At 45.3% G+C, this 21,176-nt stretch overlaps 1 protein-coding gene across 1 annotated transcript in view; it reads left to right on the forward strand.

Moving 5' to 3' along the window:
- The first annotated feature begins 1,691 nt into the window (after window positions 1-1,691).
- The window catches only part of TBX21 (T-box transcription factor 21), a 53,181-nt gene continuing 33,696 nt past the window's right edge, over window positions 1,692-21,176 (forward strand). Inside the window, exon 1 of the mRNA XM_066628913.1 lies at window positions 1,692-2,329. Coding sequence (XP_066485010.1) covers window positions 1,692-2,329 — 638 coding nt within the window. The remainder of the gene's footprint in view (window positions 2,330-21,176) is intronic.

Genomic DNA, 21,176 nt, shown 5'->3' on the forward strand with positions numbered 1-21,176 from the left:
AGGATGTCAGCTTTAGACTAACACAGAATCATATAGTCAGGCATCTTTGTGGTCCTTCCCCCCTTTGGGAGGCATAACAAAATTTGTACATTTGAATGACAAAGGTTCTTAGGGCACCTTAAACACTAACCAATTATTGTATTTCAGTGTAAGTTTGGTGGACACACACACATACACCCGGCAAATTACTATTTCACTTTTCATTTAAAATTCCCAAGGTGGCTTACAAAAGATAACATCACATACAATTAAAGCAGTATAAATACTGTACACAAAATTCACAAAAAGTTTTAAAATTCACAGCAGTAGCAGAGCAGATAAAGCCAAGGAAAATGTTAGTTTTTCCAAAGAACCAAAAGCTTCCTTAACTGAAATAGGAATATGGGGGTTTAGGACAGGGTTTCTGAGAGGAATTTTATCGGGGTGGGGGACGACGACAACAATGTTTCTTTTGGGTCCCTTCTCTCCCACACAATCATCATTTCCACAAATTACAATCTGTAAAAATGTGTTGGCTTGCACCAAATGTGAGTGCCAGTCTTCAAACAACACTGTAAATCGATGTTTCTCAAACGGTGGGTTGGGACACACTAGGAGGGTCGTGGGCCAATTTCAGGTGGGTCCCCATTCATTTCATTATTTTATTTTTAATATATTAGACTTGATGCTGCCATGGCATGTGACCGCATTTGGGGAAGTGTTACAGATCTGCACTTTTAAGAAGCTACTGTGTACATGCGTTAAACAATGATCGTAAATGGGACTTACTCCTGGGTAATTGTGGCTAAGATTACAGCCTAGGATTGTTAAAAATAGTCCTGCTTGATGATGCCACATCCGGCCATGACATCACTTCCGGTGGGTCCTGGCAGATTCTCATTCTAAAAAGTGGGTCCTGGTGCTAAAAGTTTGAGATCCACTGCAGTCAAATGCAAACATTTTGTGAGATCCCAGGAAATTTCCCGGGCCCCTCCTTTGAGCCCTGGGGACCCAGGTATGATGCACTCCCCTCCATCCCCTTCTCATGGGCCCTGATTTGGAAGAGCCCTGTGTGAATTCATTCAAATGGAAGAGAGGCTTGTATCTTTGAAGGGGGGCGGGTGGAAAAACAGCAAAGGGGTGTGTCTTGTAAACTCTTGCACCAATGGAAGAGAAGCCGACACGAGAGATGGAAGGTTGTTCTTTTAATAGGAGAGTTTTTCAGAGGCGATGAGGATGGGCTGGAGGAGTAGCGGAGGAGATCATAGTGTGTAAGGGGAGGAAAGCCTTGAGATCCTTTGGGGAGGGGAAAAAGGGACTGAAGCCGGCCTTAACTGCTGTGATCTTTCTCCTTCAGCTGTCACTTCCGGATCTTTCAATACCAACATCAACAACCACCAAAACTTCCATCCACGTTTTTCAGCAGGCAGGGGATGGCTGAGCAAACAGTGCGGAAACTGACCAGGGTCGCTTGTTGAAACTGACCAGGCTGGTTTGGGCCAGGGGAAGGTGCGCCCGGGTGGTGCCCCCCCTTTCCAGTCCTGATGAGCCGCTGAAGGCTTCAGACGACCCTCTGGACTTTGGATTCGCCCCTCCCCACGTTTTTCCACCCCCTCCTTTGCTGTGCTGCCAACTTCCTCCCGCTCACCACCCCCACCCTACCACCCACCCGGTGTGAGCTCCGGACGCCTCCCTCCCCAGCATTTCTTTCAATGGGCGCTTTGGATTCAATCGCCGGAGGAGCCGCCAATCCGACCGCCGCTGCCCTCACAATGCTGAACGGGGCAGAGAGCCAAAGTTTTGCCAAGGAGCCTCCGGACCTCCAGGGCGGGGACACGACGGCGACCAAAGACCCCACTGAGTTGAAAATGGGTCTCCATCACCATCAGGAGCGGTTCTACTACCCCGAGCCCCACATGCAAGAAGGGAGTTGCAACTTGGGTCTGACCTACGGCGGACAGATGGTCCAGGGGGGGTTTGGGGTGAGCAGCAGCGCGGCCCCATCGGGGAGGTTTTTGGGGCCAGCCATGAGCAACTGCTCCTCTTACAGACCCCAGCCGCCCCCTCCCCCTCCCGTGCCCGCGCCTTCTTCGGCTGGCCCCCCAGGGAACCCGAGCTACTCAGTGCCCGCAGGCGAGCTCTACCCAAGCACCGGGGACTTGTACCCCAGCACGGCCGGCGGAGAAGGCTGCTACTCGGCGGCGGTCCAGCACATGTTCCCGCGGGGGGCTCTCTATCCAGTGCCGGGCTACCAAGTCTCCGGGAAGGTCCAGGTGGTCCTCAACAACTACCCTCTCTGGGCCAAGTTCCACAAGCACCAGACGGAGATGATCATCACCAAACAGGGCAGGTGAGTGAGGGCTCTTGGTGGTGGTGATGGGGGGGGAGGGAAAGAAAAGGGGGTCAAATGGGGTTGGTGAGGAGATAGGGCGAGAATGTGTGGGTCTGGTGAGTTAGAGCTCTGGGGCAGCAGGACCCACCCACCCCAGTTAAGAATGGCAAAGGCGAGAAGGATATGGGGGGGGTATAGGAACAGCTTGAGGCTGCAATCCTATCCACTTGTACCCGGGAGTAAACCCCATTGATTATAATGGGACTTATTTCCAAGTAGACAGGCATAGGGTTGGGCTCTGAGGCTGCCATCCTAGCCACACTTTCCTGCGAGTAAGCCCCATAGGCTATAATGGGACTATGGACTATAATGGGACTTGCTTTTGAGTAGACGTGCATAGGATTGGGCTCTACGTGTCTGGAGTGCAGCCCTCTGGGAAGAGGCTCCTGCAATTTTGGCTGGGAAATAAAGAAAATATCCCCCTGGGGGGGGGGAGAGTGTCGGCAGGGCACATGGTGCCCATGTGTGCGATCAGTCCAACACCCCCCAGTGAAGAGCCAGGTGATCCTGGCCAGGGTCAACTTGGAGAGCCCCTCCAGGATCAACTGGGCTTCTGGAGGATGCGGACCCTTTGGTTAAGGAGCCAAAGGCGCACCAGTGAGAGCGCCCTGGAGAAGGACAAGGCGAAAGGTCTCGCGCAGAGATGCTGGCGATGGGCTCACTCACCCGTTCCTCCAGTCGCCAGTCCTCTGCCAGGCTTCCAGCTCGAACGCCCTGCTCCCACCCTTTCGAGTGCCTGAGGACCTGTGCTGAGCCGGGGAGAGAGAGACCGATGCGCTCTGCACGTGGGCAAGAGTTCCACGGATTCCCAGAGCCCAGGTGCAGTCTGGCAACCAGGTGCCCGGGGCTGCTGTCTCTGGGGCTCCAAGAGCCCAATCCTAGCCATGTCTACTCAGACGTAAGTGCCATTATAGTCAGTGGGGCTTACTCCCAGGTAAGTGTGGCTAGGATTGCAGCCCAAGTGAAGCTTCGGGTTGTGCAGGTTAGGAAGTCAAAAAGCAGGCTTTGAACCCCAACCTATGCATGTCTACTCAGAAGTAAGCCCCATTATAGTCAACGAGGCTTACTGCCAGATAAGCGTGGATAGGATTGTGGCCTTTGTCCTTGTAACTTTAGGGCCTGTTGTCTTGCTTCAGAAAGCAGAGCTGGGGAAAAAAAAAAAAGGCTGGGCATCTCCAACAGAGCCTTTTTCAGGTTCGGGTTAGAACTCTGTTTGTACTTGGGGGGGGGTCCCCCCAGGAATTATCAAAGCATGACAGCATGAAACTCTTGATGGAATATTGTAGCTTTTTTTTTTTTAACCTGATATTGTACCTTGGAGACCAGAAAGGATCAGGTTCCAGTAGGATAAGAATTTGGACCTCTGATGAGTATTGTCACATCCAAAGCCCTTCACCTTTCATAGTGTAAGCTGTTTTTAACAGTGGATTTTACTCCCCCCCCCCATATCTGTAAATCAAGTGTAAAAGCTTCATCCACTTTGTGGATGTGTAAAAGTCTTTCTTCCACTTTCTTTCCTGTTGCGTAGGTTTGCAAGTTTTGATCAGTTTAATTAGTAGATTAATCAACTAGAGCTTGATTCTAACCAGTTAGGTCCCAGTTCGAGACTTGTCATCCCTCCTTTCACACCAGTTTACAAAATGTTTGAGCTGAATCTGATTAATAGGTGGAAGCGGATCAGTGAGGCTAAGAATAAAGGGCATTCTTTCTTGGTTTGGGGCTATCGTAAGAGAGAATAGAACAGAATAGAATATCTAACAAGTTCTTGTTCTTTTAACAAGTGGCAACTTCCCTTTCTTTGATGCAAGTTACCACTAGCTTCAAAATCTCAAAAAGGCACTTTTTAAAAAAAATGTGGTCTTGGTTAAACAGAAAATTAACTGATTACGTGTAAATAAATCAACTTAGACAAACATTTTTTTTTTTTAAAACTTGAGACAGTTATTCAGACATCTGCAAAATGCTTGATCCAAACAGAAGATGTTCTTCGTGTCTTGTGGAAACACCAAAGGCATGAGATGATCAGCTTCTGTGTCTTCAAGGACCTCAGCTAAGCAGCAGGGACATTGTTGAAGTGTATTTTACTGCTCCAAGTGATGCCCGTGTGAGCGTCTGGCCTCATATAATACACTAGGTTTCTTATAGCGAGAGGGGCTTCCCAGTTCGAAAGCACCCACAACTGAACATAATATTCGAAATACAATGACCTGCATGTGTATGACATACACAATGCTAAAGAGAGGGGGTACTTTCAAAATACATGTAGCACGTGTCAGTTTCTTGTACCTTGAAGCACTTTTCTTTCTTTTCACAAGTGAAACTCTGATTACAATTTGACTGGGCTGTCTGGGTCAGATTTAGTCCGCGGGCCTCTTCTTCCCTCAGTGGGACGTGGTTTGTGAAATGACTTTTATTTGACTTTCCTTTGAAGTTGTTACTTTTGCATCCTGCCTTTCCTCCAAGCAACTTGTGACCATTTCAAGGAAATATGGGTGGGATGGCAAAGGGCAATTAGTATGTGAGCAATCAGAATTGGCCCAGAGTCTTCACATTGACAAAGTCTATCTATCGATGTTTAAAAGCTTTTACTCTGCTTTTCTCTAAATAGATCCTAAGCAGCTTACCATCATTTAAATGCAGAAAAACCAGAATAAGGCATTTCACTCTATGAACATGCCTGATCATTACAGCCCCTAGGTCTTGCCATTATTGGAAGTGCAACTGGCAGTATCTAGGGCCAGGGTCATTGTGGTAGTGGGCCCTAGACTGTGGAACTCCCTCACTCTAGGAACATGTTTTTACCCCTTACTGACTGTATTTCACTGGTTAGCAAAGTTCAGATGAGGATTTGATTGCTGACTGCTTTTTGCTGCTGTAATCTGTAACATTTTAGTCATTTTAATTAATCACTTGTTCTTTCTATTCTTTGAATGCTGCCTTGAGCTTTTTCTGGAAAGGCAAATAGATAAATAAGGAACAATATCTATAAATGCCACAAGGTATTACTATAGTGACAGCACCCTGAAATCAGGTACCAGTAACAGCTTGCTTTAAAGGCCATGTTTTAGCCTGATGCCAAAAGGCACACAATGTCGAGGCCTATTTGACCTCAACAAGGAGGCAATTCCACAGAAACGGCACCACCACCGAAAAGACCTTGCCCTTAATCGATGCCTGTGGAATATCAGATAAGCCAGGTACTCAATACAGCGACCAGAGTATACAGGGAGGCATGTACACGAGAAGGTGGTCTTCAAGAATCTAGGTCCCTAAACTGTGTTTAGGACTTCCTGTTGAGGGGAAATCCTAATTTAGAACTCTCTGCATTTTCTCACTTGTCACAAAAGATCCTCTCTGTGGACACCTGTGAATTGTGCCAGTACAAGAGAGAGATTCTAAGTCTCAAATGTGGGGCCTACCAGGCATTTTATAATGCATCGCACAGCAAGGAAATGTGAAAAATAAATTGAATAGCGTTTGTGAACACATCCTTTGGCGCTTTGAAATGGGGGCAGAAAAGTGATAACAATTTAATCTTGGTCTGTTTTTTTTTTTTGACCAAGAACAATGGAGTATACACATTTTGAAGAAAATTAGTTTGTGATCATTTTATCCACACTTTTTCCATGTCAATCTGTGAGTGTGCTTAATTTGGCTTGCATCTGTTTCAGTGTCAGGCCTTAATCTGAAGTATGAAGTATGAAGTGCCTTTGATCAGGTGAGGAGGGCATTTCCTTCCCACCCCTGATCAACTTTCAACTGTCCCGATACATTGGATCACGATTGGGAAAGAACTTTCCTGATCAATGTATGTTGTGTCTCTTTTTTGAGAAATTAAGCATTAAATGCATACGCGCAGTCTCTACCAACCTCTCATCTTTCCTCCTGTTGCCTCCAGGCTGCTCACTGTCAGATCAGCCAATCTTCTTTATTAGCCAGTACTTCCTTTTCTTTCTTTTTTTCCTCACTTCTACCACCCCCACCCCCCCAACTCCTCTTTCATTTCTGCTCAAGTTCCTGTGGATACTGGTAAGGTGATGAGGCATGATTAGCCTCGCTGAAATCCCCAGACACCAGCTCTGCAATGTGTGGAAAGGGAGAAGCTCACCTCCATTCCTTAAGGGAGAGTTGCCCCCTGCCAAAATTACAGCTTGAAGGTGCAATGGGGTGGAGGGGAGAGAGAATCGAAGGGCTTTTCCTCTCACTGTTTCCTCTGTGCTGTCCCTGCTTGCTGAGTTCTGTGTCAACCATAAAGAGAGAGTAGATTAGGAGAAAGCAATTGAACACATGCCAAGGTTCATAGACAGGCAGACAAGGTCCCCGGGCAGTAGATGATATGGGTCACAGCCACACGGGCTGCAGCAGACACTGAAATCCTTTCCGCCTCTTTCAGCCTCATGAATACCAGGCCTTTACATTCCCTGCAAAACTACTATTCCTCTCTAGTCATGTTCACTTACTTCAGCCGAACAAAACCATAACATGGGCCAAGTTCTGCTCTATTTCGAGTGGGGGCTGACTATCCCCTCACATTGTATACTACTGCCGTGGTGCAAAAGGGACATGCCTCCCGCCACAGCTGAAGGAAATGCGCAGTTAAAAGTCAATGTTTGTCCTTTTTAAAACATGCACTGCTTTTGAGTGATTGTCATTAAGAATTTCAAAGGGGCGTGCATCAAAATGGACGCATGTGCATCCTTGATGAGAAGGGCACCTGTGTATTTTGTACCCCCACAGTACAAAAGGTAAGCTGCTTTTTGTCATTGTGACACCTGTGTTTGTCCTGCTTTTGTGAAGTAACATATAGGGAACAAAGACTGGTCTCTGTCCTGAGGAGTTTACAATTTAATTCCTAATTCTCACTGAGAGTAAACCTGTATCTGGGTCATGCCATTTCAGTCCTTAGGTGACAGCTCACATAACCAAATTCTCCTTCATAGGGGGATGGGACTCTGTGTATAGAAAATGAGCATGTCAAGAGTAATAATAATAATAACTCGGTATTTAGATACCACCTTTCTGGTCATCAGATTACTCCTCGGACTTTATTCAAGGCGGTTTACATAGGCAGGCATTTCTAAATCCCTCAAGGGGATTTTTACAATCATAGAGGTTCTCTCTTTCAAGAACCAACAACATTTCAGAATGGATCTTCCTGGTTTGGTCTCACTTCTGGCCTCCAGTTCTCCCACACAGGCAGACAAGTAGATCCATCTCTCACATGAAGGGCAGCCAAGACGCTTCTTGTTCACACCAAGAGCAGGTGGAATCACTCAGCTGGGCTTGTCAGCTGCTTCAAGGTCTCGCCATTCTCAGCCCTTCAGGTGTCTTCGGGCTAACAGAGGCTCTACCCTCTAGACCAAACCTCCTGCCCCTGGAGTAAAGTGTTCTAGTCTAGCCTTCTACCTAATATGATAGTGTGTGTGTGTGTGTGTGTGTGTATGTGTGTGTGTAGGAATTTTTCTGTACTGAGCACTCTATCATGTCAGCTGGTGCTGTAGAATACCCCAGACACAGGATTGGCAAGGTGGGCCTGGCTAGATTTGTTTAACAGCAGCTACAGTGAGGGGAAGGATTTGTATCAGGACTGCAATGCTGGAAAGGGGTCTTAAACCTTCCCTCCTGTAGTCATTTCCCCAGTTGAAATAGTTCCCAACCTGAAACTGCTGTTAGCCGCAGAAGGGGCAAAAAGCACAAGGACCTCGAGTTAGAGGTGGGAGAAAAACAGTTTTGTTTTTTCACGGATTTCAGTGTTTTCCAAAAGTTAGAGGTGCAGAAAGCGATGTTATGCATTTTTATTCAAAACTTACATTATAAATTACAATTACTTTAAAAGTGTACTGGGTAGGTGATATAGGTGGTATAGTGTCAGCAGGTGCAGCCGCAGTCATTACCCATGGGTTTCCTCTTAAATAATAAATAAAAACAAATAAAACGGATTTTTAAAATGTGTTTGTATGTGTTTTCATGTTCTTCCACCTCTAGCTATAGAGTATGTGTCCTTCTCTGCCCACCTGACCTGTAGCTAATAGCAGCTTTTTCAACCAGGGAAATAGCACAGGGAAATGGCACAAAGGGAAAGGATTAAGACTCCCTTGATGTACAATAGCCCAATCTAACTCCACCCCTCAACCCATTAGAGATCCTCCACCAGGTCTAGCTTGGCCCATAGATCTAGGCCTGAGTTTCAACAGAGACAAGTGCAGGGGGAGGGGGAGAGGAGATGCGAAGGTAATAGGACAGAGATATGCAAATACAACTTCAGGTGGCAGGGGGTGGTGAGAGGAATAATGGAATTAGAGAGTGTCGTGCTGGAATCCCTAGCATGTATTCACTGCTGAAACAGAGACGCCTGCGTTGGCTTGGTCATGTCGTGAGAATGGATGATGGCCGGATCCCAAAGGATCTCCTCTATGGAGAACTCGTGCAAGGAAAGCGCCCTACAGGTAGACCACAGCTGCGATACAAGGACATCTGCAAGAGGGATCTGAAGGCCTTAGGGATGGACCTCAACAAGTGGGAAACCCTGGCCTCTGAGCGGCCCGCTTGGAGGCAGGCTGTGCAGCATGGCCTTTCCCAGTTTGAAGAGACACTTTGCCAACAGTCTGAGGCTAAGAGGCAAAGAAGGAAGGCCCATAGCCAGGGAGACAGACCAGGGACAGACTGCACTTGCTCCCGGTGTGGAAGGGATTGTCACTCCCGGATTGGCCTTTTCAGCCACACTAGACGCGGTGCCAGAACCACCTTTCAGAGCGCGATACCATAGTCTTTCGAGACTGAAGGTTGCCAATACAGTATGGAGGGAGGAGAAGCATCTAAAAAAGAGAATGTACTCTGGCTCCTGAACTGTTTCTTCATATGAATTTTACCATAGTAGTGCCTGGGAAGCAGTAGATGAGAGAGCTCAGCTACCCTAGTCCCAGAATCCTTCTGGGTCTTTAGGTGATCTGATGTTCCTTGTGTGATAGTAATATTGGAATAGAAGGCTGTAATCTCAGACCCCAAGAGTGCATGGGAACAGAACTAAGGTACCCCCTCCTGAAAACGCTCTACAGATGTATCCAATAATGAATAAAGTCCAGGCCTATTCTGGACTTTATCAGAGCACAAATTTGGTCGCTTTCAGGCTTGCCGGTAGATGTAATGGCCTTTAAATAATAAACATAGTCTTCAAATAATGAAAATAATTATTTTTTATTATTCAATATTTTTTACTTTGTTTACATTTGTTTAAATGTGCCTTTCTCTGAAACATATACCCCAAGGCAGGTTATAATGACAATCTCAAACAAGTTTTTGATGTAAAGTCATTTGATCTCTGGTTGCTGTTTTTTTTAAATAGACTAACTTCTTTTGGTGAAAGAAAAAGAACTTTGCACATACTCACTCTTATGATAGTATGTGACAGCGTAGTGCAACTATTTTCCATGGTACATTGTAGTGCCATAGTACAATGGTGTGCCACAAAAGTCCGTAGGTGTGCTGCGGGAGTTTGAAGAAGGGTCATTTATTTGGGGGATGTGAGCACCCCACCAGCAGCATGGTGTGCCTTGTCAAAAAATTAATGATGTGTCTTGACAATTTTAGCACCTTGTCACATTCCATGAGATGAAAAAAGTTGAAGATTTCTGGTTAAGAGTAGCTGGTTAAGAATTATGGGTTTGGAAACAGATTTCTGGTTGGAATCTATTAAGCTTTGGTGAACTTGGTTCAAATCGCACATAAGAAAAAGCTTGATATGAGTTTTACATGCAAATGCAAAGCCTTGGAACATGTAAAATACGTAAGAAAGAAAAAGGCCTCCAAGCATCTATAGACTGCTCTTACTATAAAGTATGCAAGCTGGTCTTTACATTTGAAGGCAGTCATCAAGGGCAGTCTGAGTGACTTTCCTGATAAGTCTCAGTCCCAACATTGAAACTTTTATGGAATTAACTACTGACTCTGTGTATTCTTCGTAGTAATAATTATTAGTTCTGCAACATGTAATCAATTTAAATTTTTTTTAAAATTAATCAACCAGTATATTTTAATTCTTTTAACTACTGGTAGTTGAAAAACTGCAGGTTGCAGGTGTCATTTTATAAGAGGTAGTCTCCCTTCTTTGTCCCACCAGAGTAACTACCTCATCTGAGATGGAGCTTGCTATATTATGTGCACATATAATGCAAAAATGAAACGATTGTTTTATTCATTTGCAAATATATGCAAATTTAAGCAAATTGATTAATTGTTTAATCAATTAAAACTCATACACTCAATTAAGATTTATTTAATCAAGTGGCAGCCCTAGAATGAGTAGCTTTACCCACTGCAATATAGAAAAATGTACAAAATTGAAAAAAAAATTCATGAAACGGTTTCACAAAATGATTAAAATTACGGGGCGGGGGAACAGTAATAACAGTTCTGAAACTTTCTCGTTTCTGATTTATGGTTTCCTCAAGCCAATAATATTGGGGGGACAAGGAAACTGGAAAAAATGAAACTCACTGGTACAGTGGTGAGGATTCCATCACTAGACACTGTAAGTTTTGCTGAGTTATTTCCATTCACTCAGTCGCTTCCATGACATCATGTCTCATTCCTTCTCAGATTTAAGAATGAATTGGTTCCATTTTGCCCATTCGCCTTATATGGCCTTATCTTTCCTCATCTTTCCTTAGATCAGGGGTCGGCAACCTTAAACACTCAAAGAGCCATTTGGACCCGTTTTCCAGAGGGAAAAAAACCTCAGGAGCCACAAAACCCTTTTGACATCTAAAATGAAGATAACACTGCATGTATAGTTTTTTTTTTTACCTTTATGCTCTTATAGGTCCCATTTTTATAATGTAGCCCCCTCTTGTAGCTTTTAGTTAGTTTTGTCATACATTCTTATCCTGTGTTTTCAGACGCCTGGACCTCTATGGTGTTTTGCCTGATTCCAAGGCCATTCTCTGCCTGGAGAATTATGCCCACTTTAAGCAAATTAGCTCCCCTTCTTCCCCCCAACAAATGACCCTGGTTCTGCCCTGCACTCCTGCTGGACCCCACCCCCAGGGTAGCTTGCCTGTTCAACCTGCAAAGGTCCTCTCTCCTACCAGCAGCCTCCCACCACTACAGCAGACCCTGGGTCATCAGCAGGTCTTGGGCACAGCAGCCACACTTCAAACTCCAGTGTCTCCAGCAGTCCATTAGTCACAAAGTCAGTCAGAGTATCCAGGGCAAAGTCCAAAGTCAATAAGCCAAGTCACAGTCCAAGGTCGGATTCCAAAGTAAATCAGTCAGAGTATCCAAGTCAAAGTCAATAAGCCCAGTCAGTCTCCTCTCCAACCTGCACCCCTTCCTGCCTCAGGTGCTCCTTATATCCCTGAGGGCCCTATTGCTTTCAAGTGGCTGCAGCTGTGCAGCACACTCTGCTGGATGCCCAGGGGCCTTACCCTTAAAGGGGCCACTGCTGACACCACATCTACCTCCTCAGCAGATCTTCCAGGATTCCAATATGGCGGTTATGACATCTGCTTATCTTACATGGATACTAAAGAACTCCCCCCACCTTCCAGAGGCACCCTGCTGGAAGGAAAAAAGGACACAGACTCCAGAGGTGGGAGTAAGCTTCATCTGTAATGAGGCTTGCTACTGAGTAGACACACAGGATGTCTCCTCTGCTGTGGAGGAAAAGCCTCTCCTTGCACTGAGTGGGGACCTGCTCAGGGAAAGGCGGGCTGCAAGGGCTCGCAATGGCTGCTGGAGAGTTGGGGAAGGGAAAAACGGAGTTTAAGCCTGCAGAGCGGGCAAAATTGAAAAGGGAAACCAATGCGGGGCAGGTGGGGGTGAAGGGAGAGGAGGGCAGTGAGCTCAGGGGGTGGAGGGAAGCAGCCTGCCCTCCCAACACAGGTGCCTCCTGTCACCCCCTTTGCCACTTTCACTGGGAGGAGCTGCAGCAGACAGCTGAAAGAGCTACATGCGGCTCTAGAGCCGCAGGTTGCCGACCCCTTCCTTAGATGGCCTTATCTTTCCTCATTGCAGAATGGCAAATCAAGTACAGTAACCTGGACAGAAATGGGGTGGGGGGATACGTGGAACAGACCGTAAAAAGATGTGGAGAGGGTTAACTGTACCCCCATAATTAGTAGGCACTAATATTTAGATATGAATCTAAGGGCAAGCTGATACATTAATAAAGTGAGGGGGAAAATCAAATATCCCATTCAAGACCAAATCTTGTCTTGCAATTATTCTGTCTCCTTCTGTCCTGAAGCTCTTGAACATTTAGGATCAGTAATGTTCCCAAATCTATGTGTTTGCAGTACTGGAATCGGAAGTCCCATAGCTAGCAGTTTCGAGGTGGTCAAGATGAGGCCCTTGGAAGTACAGCAGGGAAGATATAATTAGTGAAATCACTAATTGCCTTAAAATTAACCACAAGGGATAACTGGTTTTAGTTTAAGTTGTTTTTAAAACTATTATTAAAAGGAAAAAAACATAGAAACAAATATATTTTCCTCTTTTATTTTTCTTTGTAGAATGGGTAATGTGTGATCTATAGGTAGAGGTGGGAGAAAACAGGGATAACAAAAACACATAACACTGCTTTCTGCACTGCTTGTTTTTGTAAAACAAAGGAAGAACCCAAAATCTGGGAAAAAATAACTCTGTTTTTATTTAGATTTTATTTATTATTTAATGGGAGTGCATGGGTAATGACTGTGGCTCCATCTGCTGACACTATACCACTTATATCACCTATTTAGTACACTTTTAAAGCAACTGTAATTATAATGTGATTTTGAATAAAAACACATCACACTGCTTTCTGCTAACTCTGGAAAACCCTGAAAGCCACTAAAAATAAAAATAAAACCATTTCCCCCACCTCCCAACCTGTATGGCTCACTCCCACATTAATCTTAAACTCTCACTCTCGCGCTCTCTCTCTCTCTCTCTCTCTCTCTCTCTCTCTCTCTGTTTATGAAAATACATGATCATCATTGCTGTGCTCACTTAATGTGCTCCCTTTTAACGATTCTTAAAATGTATTAGCAGGGATGGGCACTCGGTCTGAGTCGCCCAATACATGCTTTTGGATGACTTGAGTGAATCCAACTCAACTCACAACTTGTGGCCAGTGACTCAAACGAACAGGACTCGAGTCCCTATCTTGAATCCCTGTGTCTGTGTGTGCTATGTGTTCTTGCTTACATTTTTTTTCTACCACTTCCACATCATGCCGAAAGATCTCTTGGGCGATCTGGAAGCTGGCATCCAGAAGGACAGCAGCAGCAGGGTAGGATGGTTCCAGCGAGGGGCGGCTGGGGGAGTTGAGGGGAGAAGAAGGCTCAGGTTTTGTTTTTTGTTTTTTTTGCTGCATGAATCTCATTTTTCGAAATAACTCGTGACTCCACTCAAAAGACTCTAAATTTCTCACAGGTTGAGTCGCGACAGCTCCATGCTCTGATTTGCTTGTTGAGTTGAGTCACGGGGTCACTGATTTGGGACTCAGCTTGTGACTCGGGCTCAGTAACTCAAGCACATCCCTGGGTATTAGGTGCTTTAATTACATTTAGGGCTCAGTCCGATGCAATTTTCCAGTGCAGGTGTAGCTGTTCCAATGGGGTGTAGACTGTATCCATTGGTGGGGAGGTAGTCACAGAGGCATCCTCAAGGTATGGGTCTCAGACAACCAAGCCACTCTTTAACATTTTTGCAACCCTGTTTTGTTTTTTGCCCCTGGAGCACATGCCCCACTCTCCCTATCCTAGTTGCATAACTGGTCCCACCCAGCTAGCAGCTGTCAGCCATCTCTCCCTAGTGACAACACTAGGTAGGTCCCCTCCAGGTCATCCAGGAATTATAAAACAGCACTAGGTGGAGATGAAGATAATCAAGTCTTGCTACTCCTGGTCCCCCACATTTGCTTGGTAAGCATCCCTATGGGCCCTGACTTGCAGCAGCAGGAGGTGCTCACTGCTTCATAGAATGGTTAGCCCACCTGTGGAGCCATCCCTGAACCCCTGGATTCAACCTTGCAAGGGAATCATCCCCATCACTCTCTTCCATGGCTGTGGCATTGTTAGTCTCTCATTTGGGAGAAAAAACACTTCCAAACACACCTTTGCTACTCTGCTGGTGTGCTGCACCCACGATGCTGGCCCAGCTGTTTTTTTTGTTTCCCCGTGGTTTCAGTGTGACTGACTGATGCTGAACTGGAGGTATAAGGGCTGTTCCTGCCAAAACCAGGACTCTCTTTTCCTGGGACATCCCAAGTGTGATGAGGGGGAAGGAAGCCAGCCATGGGTGTGTGGCAGCCGCTGATTGTGTCATCTGTCCCACACGGGCAGGTGAGGAACCAGTGCGGCCAACCACCTCCTGAATGTGTTATTGTGGAGTGAGTAGGGCCAGCCTAAAATCCCCTGGTGCTTCAGGTGGCACAAAGGCATAACTAGGACAGAGCCTATGGGGCACCTGGGGTGCATGACTGCCCCTCAGGCCGCAGCTTTCCAAGTCATCACACAGAAATTTTTCTGTGTTCTACCTGGAGATGCCTGGGATTGAACCTGGGCCATTCTGTTTCCATAGCAGGTGCTCTACCACTGTTCTTTAGTCCTACCCAAATTCTTGGCTCATACTTCTTTGCACATATACGTCTCACCTTAAAAAAAAAATAATTTTCTTCACAGAAGCTGTCAGAAATAAATATGAAATGGAATGTACAATCACCAATTTTTAAAAACACAAAACCAAAAACAATTGACAAAATTACTAATTAAAACAAATCTGAGAAAACCTGACCTAATTAAGTTTCTTTTGTAAGAACCAGCAAAAATAAAATTAAACATAAAATGCTTTATGGAATAGAAGAGTTTTTAGAGCCTGTCTGAGAATAGGAAGAGATGGGGCTTAGTGATTCTTTTTGCAGGAAGAGAACTCCACAACTGCAGAGCCACCAAAAAGTCTCTGTCATTGGTGCCAGCCAACCACATTTGAGGTTGCACAGTATTAATTCTCTTTCACTTTCTGTTTAATTTCTTTCTGTTATTTTTTTATTTATAGCCTGTTTTGTTTTTTTCTGCTCATTTGCTTTATCTTTGTTTCTCGTTCTGACTCTTCCTTTTTCTTCACTTTCTGCGTGTGTGTTTTTTTTCCATTTCTCTTCTCGCTTCATTCGGAGTGACAAGAGGTACATCAATAGCGAGGCTTTAAAAAGGATTAGATGGATTTAGGGCCCAATCCAACTTTCCAGCACTGGTGCAGCTGCAGTGCAGCCCAGAGGTAAGGGAACAAATGTTCCCTTACTTTGAGGAGGCCTCCTTGACTGCTCCCCACCCCACTGCAGGATGCAGCACACGCCCCATTGGCATGGTTGCACTGGAACTGGAAAATTGGATAGGACTGGGCATTCATAGAGGCTAGATTTCTCTGTATCCATAATAACTGAGTAAAGCCTCCATGTTCAGAGGCAGCGTACTTCTCTGTACTAGAAACTGAGGACAGATGACACGGGGGGCTATTGCTTTCATTACCTCTTTGCAGGTTGGCAAGGATGATGGGGATTTTCAATAAGCAGTGGCTAAAGGGGGGCAGTCCACAGTGGGTGATGCACACGGAGGGCGGTGACTCCACTACTCACCAAAATTTTTAAAATCTTTGTATTTTTGAATTACCATAATGCTGTATATAAATGATGCATAATTTCATACAGAATGCAATGAAATAAACTGTGTTGAAATATCTCTATTCTATAAAAAGTTATAGCCAGAGATGGGAACTCAAGTCAGGTGAAAATCAGCATTTTTCACTGACTCATGTACACTCAAGTCAGCTGCGCCAATGACTCAGGAATTGACTTGAGTCTGAGGTCACTGACTCAGCACTCGGTCCCCATTCATGCAGATTAGAATCTGTCTGAGTGTGCTTGCTTAGTTTTTTTTTGTTTTTTTTTGCAGCGTGAAAAATCTCGTGGGGCCATCATTCAGACCAGGGCAGGAGGAGGAGCCCAAGGGGGGGAGGTTTGTAGCAATCACGCTTTCCAGCTGCATGGGTGCTGTGAGCTTCGTTGTTACTTGGGAGGAGGCAGCCCCATTGAGTGACTGGTGCAAATGGGACTTTTTAAGAGAAGTCTGTGTGTTTTAAGAGAACTCTGACACACACTCACACCCCGACAGTAGCCCTGTTTTTTTCCACGCTTGATGGGCCCTGACTTGCAACAACAGGACTATCACCACGTGTATCAAAAAGATTTAAGTCTCAAGTCTTTTTGAATTCTGAAAACACTCTGGGCGACTTGGAAATTCCACCTGTTAGGATTCATTTTTTAGTTGAGTCATGGGGGAGGAGACTTCTGCCTCTGCTTATAGCCAAAAAACCAGCTTCAGGCAATGGATCGGCAGGAAACACCCACTGTCTGCCTCTGCCATCTTCCTCCTTCCACTTCCTAGATTCAAAGAGGAAGGTGAGAGCAGAAGAGAAGAGGAGGTGTGGAGGAGAAGAGAGCAGCAGGCTAGAAAGACCTTGACAGCCTACCTTACTGCTTTTTCTCCTCCACTACTCCTGTTCTACTGTGTTCCCCTCTTCCTTTTTGATTCCAGGAATGCCACTACCTATGCTTAGTAGTAGTAGAGCTTATGGGTGGTGCACTGCCAAGCATAGGTAGTGGCATTTGGCATGACAAAATGCCACGCAAAGGGAGGAGAGCATTTGTCATACCACCTCAGGTGTGGGGACGTCTTAGGCTGGCCATGTATCAAGATACTGTCTTACTTTTTGTACTGGGTAGAACTTATTTTTGAGTGTAACATGCATCATTTATGAATGGAGGGTTTGGATAGAATTAGCAGCTCTTATTGGCCAAATACAGGTGCTTTCACATTTTCTATTTCTTTCTTTTTTTGTTTTTCTCCACTGTTTATAGGGTGCTCTCTCTCCTCTCTTGCTCTCCTTTCTCTCAAGCCCCAGACATAGAGTGTCACTTTGATGCTGTAACCAACCCTCTCCTAATGTGTTGAAAGTCTAAATGCATTAAAGTCGCTTCATTTCCTGCACACCCTTCAAGGGTTTGCAATCAGAGAAAAGAAACTCCAACCCCTCCGCCTTGTGCTCTGGGCGGTTCAGTGTCATACCATCACCATCAGAAAAAGGAGAGAAAAGAGATACCAACACAGAGAATTTTAATTCCAACACAGCGATAATAAAAATGCCCACTAATAGGTCTGAAATAAAGCATTTTGCTTGCACAGTTTCAAACTCTCTTTTGGGGGGGGGGGGGATTCCATTCTGTCTGCCTCCAAACCTAAATGCATGGGCTGAATTTCCTCTGAGGGTTTCAGTTCTGACAAGGTGGAACAGGGATTGTTCCTATGTTTTTAGTGCTTGATATGTTGCCTTAAAACAAATTATTCTTTTGTTTCTCAGTGGCTGGGCGGTCATACATTGAACTATGATGTGTGGTATATAGATGCACCTCTCAACAGTGGCACCAAGAAACCTCTTTTTTTTCCCCCAAAGCAACGTGGCCACAGGGGAATTTGATTGAGACTGGGAAACAGGGTAGAGGATTAACACTCCTGACCAATGCTCACAGCAGGTTAGAGCACTGGTTTCCTTACTGTGGGTTGTGACCCACCTGTGGGTCATGAGCCTATTTTTGGTAGGTCATGAAAAAGCTGTAGGCCAGTGCTGGCTGTGGCACCAAAAAGCATTCTGTGGTGTTAGCCAGCCATCACAAAGCATTCTGGAGCACTACCCAGGTCGCCACTGCTGACAAAGTGAGTCATGGTGCTTAAAAGATTGGGAAGCACTGGGTTAGAGTACTGTAAAGGGAGGACAAAAGGGTACATTTACCAAGAAAGTAACTACAACTGCATGATTTGAGCAGGTGGAAATTGGCCTCTTATAGGATAATTAACAATTGCTAGGGTAGTGGAAGTTTAGTCCCTAAATCCTCAGTTTTCAGCTTCAAAAGGCTAAAGATTCAGGGCACAATTCTAACCAGGTTTACACAGCAGTAAGTCCTATTTTGTTCAATGGGGCTTACTCTAAGGAAAGTGTGGTTAGAATTGCAGCCTTAGTTATTGAGAAACTAAGCTATGAATGGTGATCATATTTCGACATTGGACAGTAATTTTCAACCTGCATTCTGGGGAACCTTGAGAATCCCCCAAGGGTTGTTGGATGGTTTCTTAATTTGGAAAATCAGTAACAGCAGTCAACCTATCCTAAAAACGACTTTCCACCCACTCCTGGTCTTTCTCTGAAATGCATAATCACACGTTGGGTGTGTTCTGGGACTCACTTTCAGTTCCTGCAGGCCAGTGGCCCACAAGAACAGAATGTGGTCCACAGAATATGACTCGGAATCTTTTGCTGGGATTCCTTGGCTGCTGAATCAAGGTGGAAAGTTTGAAAAAGCGCAAGTGCTCACTTAAAAGTTGTTGATCGGTTCTTGGAAACTGCAACTTCAAGCGAAATGACTTTAATGAAACCAATTTTACCATTGGCTAATTTATATACGTAAACAGGTTTGTACAGTATATTTCTGGTCATAAAAGCATCACCAAACTTCTAAACAAAGACCCAAAACACTTCTAATACTGAAATAAATGTGAGCTTTCCTGGGCTGAGAAAACCCATGCAGACATGAGAAGCATGTGCAAACTTCACACAGACAGTGGTGCTGGATAGTTGGTTAGAATTGCACCCTTAAAGTCCAGTGAACCCATACAGCTTCAGACATGCTTCTGAAGTCATTCTTGAATGAAAATATTTTCACCAGGTAGTGAAATGAGTAAAGTTGTAGGGCCTCCTGTATCTCACCGAGCAATGTTTGGTGGTTTACTGCCTCTGAATATGGAGGCTCAGCATTAAGTCTCTCAGTACCTATTTGTTGGGAAACCACATCTCCTAGTTATTTTATGTAATTCATTACAAAGAAAAAAAAAGTACAGGCTAGTGGTCATCACCACACTGTGGTGGAAAAATTCAATTTGCATACTTTATTCTGATGTTTTGGGGGAGGTTTTTTGTTTTTTTTTAATATTTCCTGGTTGCAAAAAGCTAAAGCTATGCAGTAAAGTCTGGGCAAAAACTCAGTTCCTAGGGTTGTCGGAAAGCCAAACCAGCTTGTTGCTGGGATCAACACAGGCCTGTCCACTCAACAGGAGGCTGATGCCACTGCAGAGGAAGTCCAAACATATCCCACCCTGTTCATGCAAACAAAAATGTAATGCCAAATATGCAAATCTGCTGTAGCCCTCTGGCTTGTGATATGTTTACAAGGTGGCCCCGGGAACATGGAACAAGTTGCCCGGCAAGAGCCTGCTGCCATATCACCCTCCCAGAAATGTCTCCCTCCCTCCCTACCACCACCCCCCGCCTGCCACTTCCTCGAGCCTCAAATTATGTCTCTTCGGTACAGATCTTGGCTGCATCTTTCTCACACCCACAGGGAGTGTTTATATCTGTTAATTTTTCTCCACTGAACCTTCCTTTCTCAAGGGGGCTGTTGGCACACAGTGCCTGCTCTTTGTGCCTTCAAGGAAACTGTCAGCACACATGTTCTTTACCCAACCTCGTTTCAGTGTGGACAAAAAAATATCCACATCTCAGGAGGAGAAGGCGAGGGGATCGGGGCTTCTCTGTGTGCCTTTTCCTAACCCAGAACAACAATCGACTTCAGCCCATTGTCAGGGCTTTTCAGAGAAGGAAGAAGTTGGTTGTTTTAACAGGAAAGACTTCCTTGGGCTTCCTCCAGCACAGAAGTTGCACCCTCTGATGTAGAAGTCCTGCCTTTACCCCTATCCCACTTATGTGGGAACAAGTCATGGTTACTCACAGGCAAAGGGAATGCACTTTGTACATGCTCAGGAGTATTCTCATTATTTCACATGTTCTACAGGCAAGCCATGGCATTTCAAATAGATTTCCAGGCTGCACTTTGATTCAAGTAAGTCCCAGAAAGGAGGGTGGGGGAGGTCTAGGGACCATAGAGGGCCATGATAGCCAATCAACTCTGCAGCAAAGGGTGTTTTCATGAGCCTACTTCATGGCTATGAAACTCCTTTCCACTGCAGCAGATGTCTAACGCTGAACAGTTTTTAGAAATTATGACACATCGTTTTTGAGGTTTGGATTAAATGGTGAAGAATAGAGATGTTACTGAGTTTTTAAAACAGCTTGAGCCTAGTTCTGGTGGTAAACCCGAGGTGGGCTGTACCACTTCAGAGTGTGCATTGGGTTCATATAACTGTATCCTCCTCCACATACACACAGTCTGCCGGTAGAAAATAGCATGTTGGGGATAAGGCTAGACTAGAGTTCTCCCTGATGAGCTAGTTTTCTATCTGAAGAGGATTTTGGCTGAAAGGAGGATCAGTTGATCATGTGGGCCTAGCAGCAGTTCCCATTTTTCAAGAAGCCTTGGGGCAAATTCCCTGTGAGAACTGTCCAACGGTGTACACCTCCCATGCTTTGGGAAGCACATATAGTACAAGCTGTCCCCCTACCACTCAGCCATGGAGAACAGGAACTGGACTGTGGATGAGTGACAGCAGTGGTGTAGCGAGTGGGGATGCAATGCACTAGGTTTTGCAGGGAGCCTCAACTGTTACCCTGCACATGCCCAATCTTGTCTGATCTTAGAAGCTAAGCAGGGTCAGGCCTGGTTAGTACGTGGAAGGGAGACCGCCTGGAAATACCGGGTGCTGTAGGCTTATACCATAGTCTTTCGAGACTGAAGGTTGCCAACCATCACCATGGCATGCAAGGGGCCCCTCACTTTCAGCGCCATTCCGGGCAGGGGGAGCAAAATGGAGGCAAATGCCTGCCC

This window comes from Tiliqua scincoides, chromosome 5 (assembly GCF_035046505.1).
Source record: "Tiliqua scincoides isolate rTilSci1 chromosome 5, rTilSci1.hap2, whole genome shotgun sequence".
NCBI lineage: Eukaryota > Metazoa > Chordata > Lepidosauria > Squamata > Scincidae > Tiliqua > Tiliqua scincoides.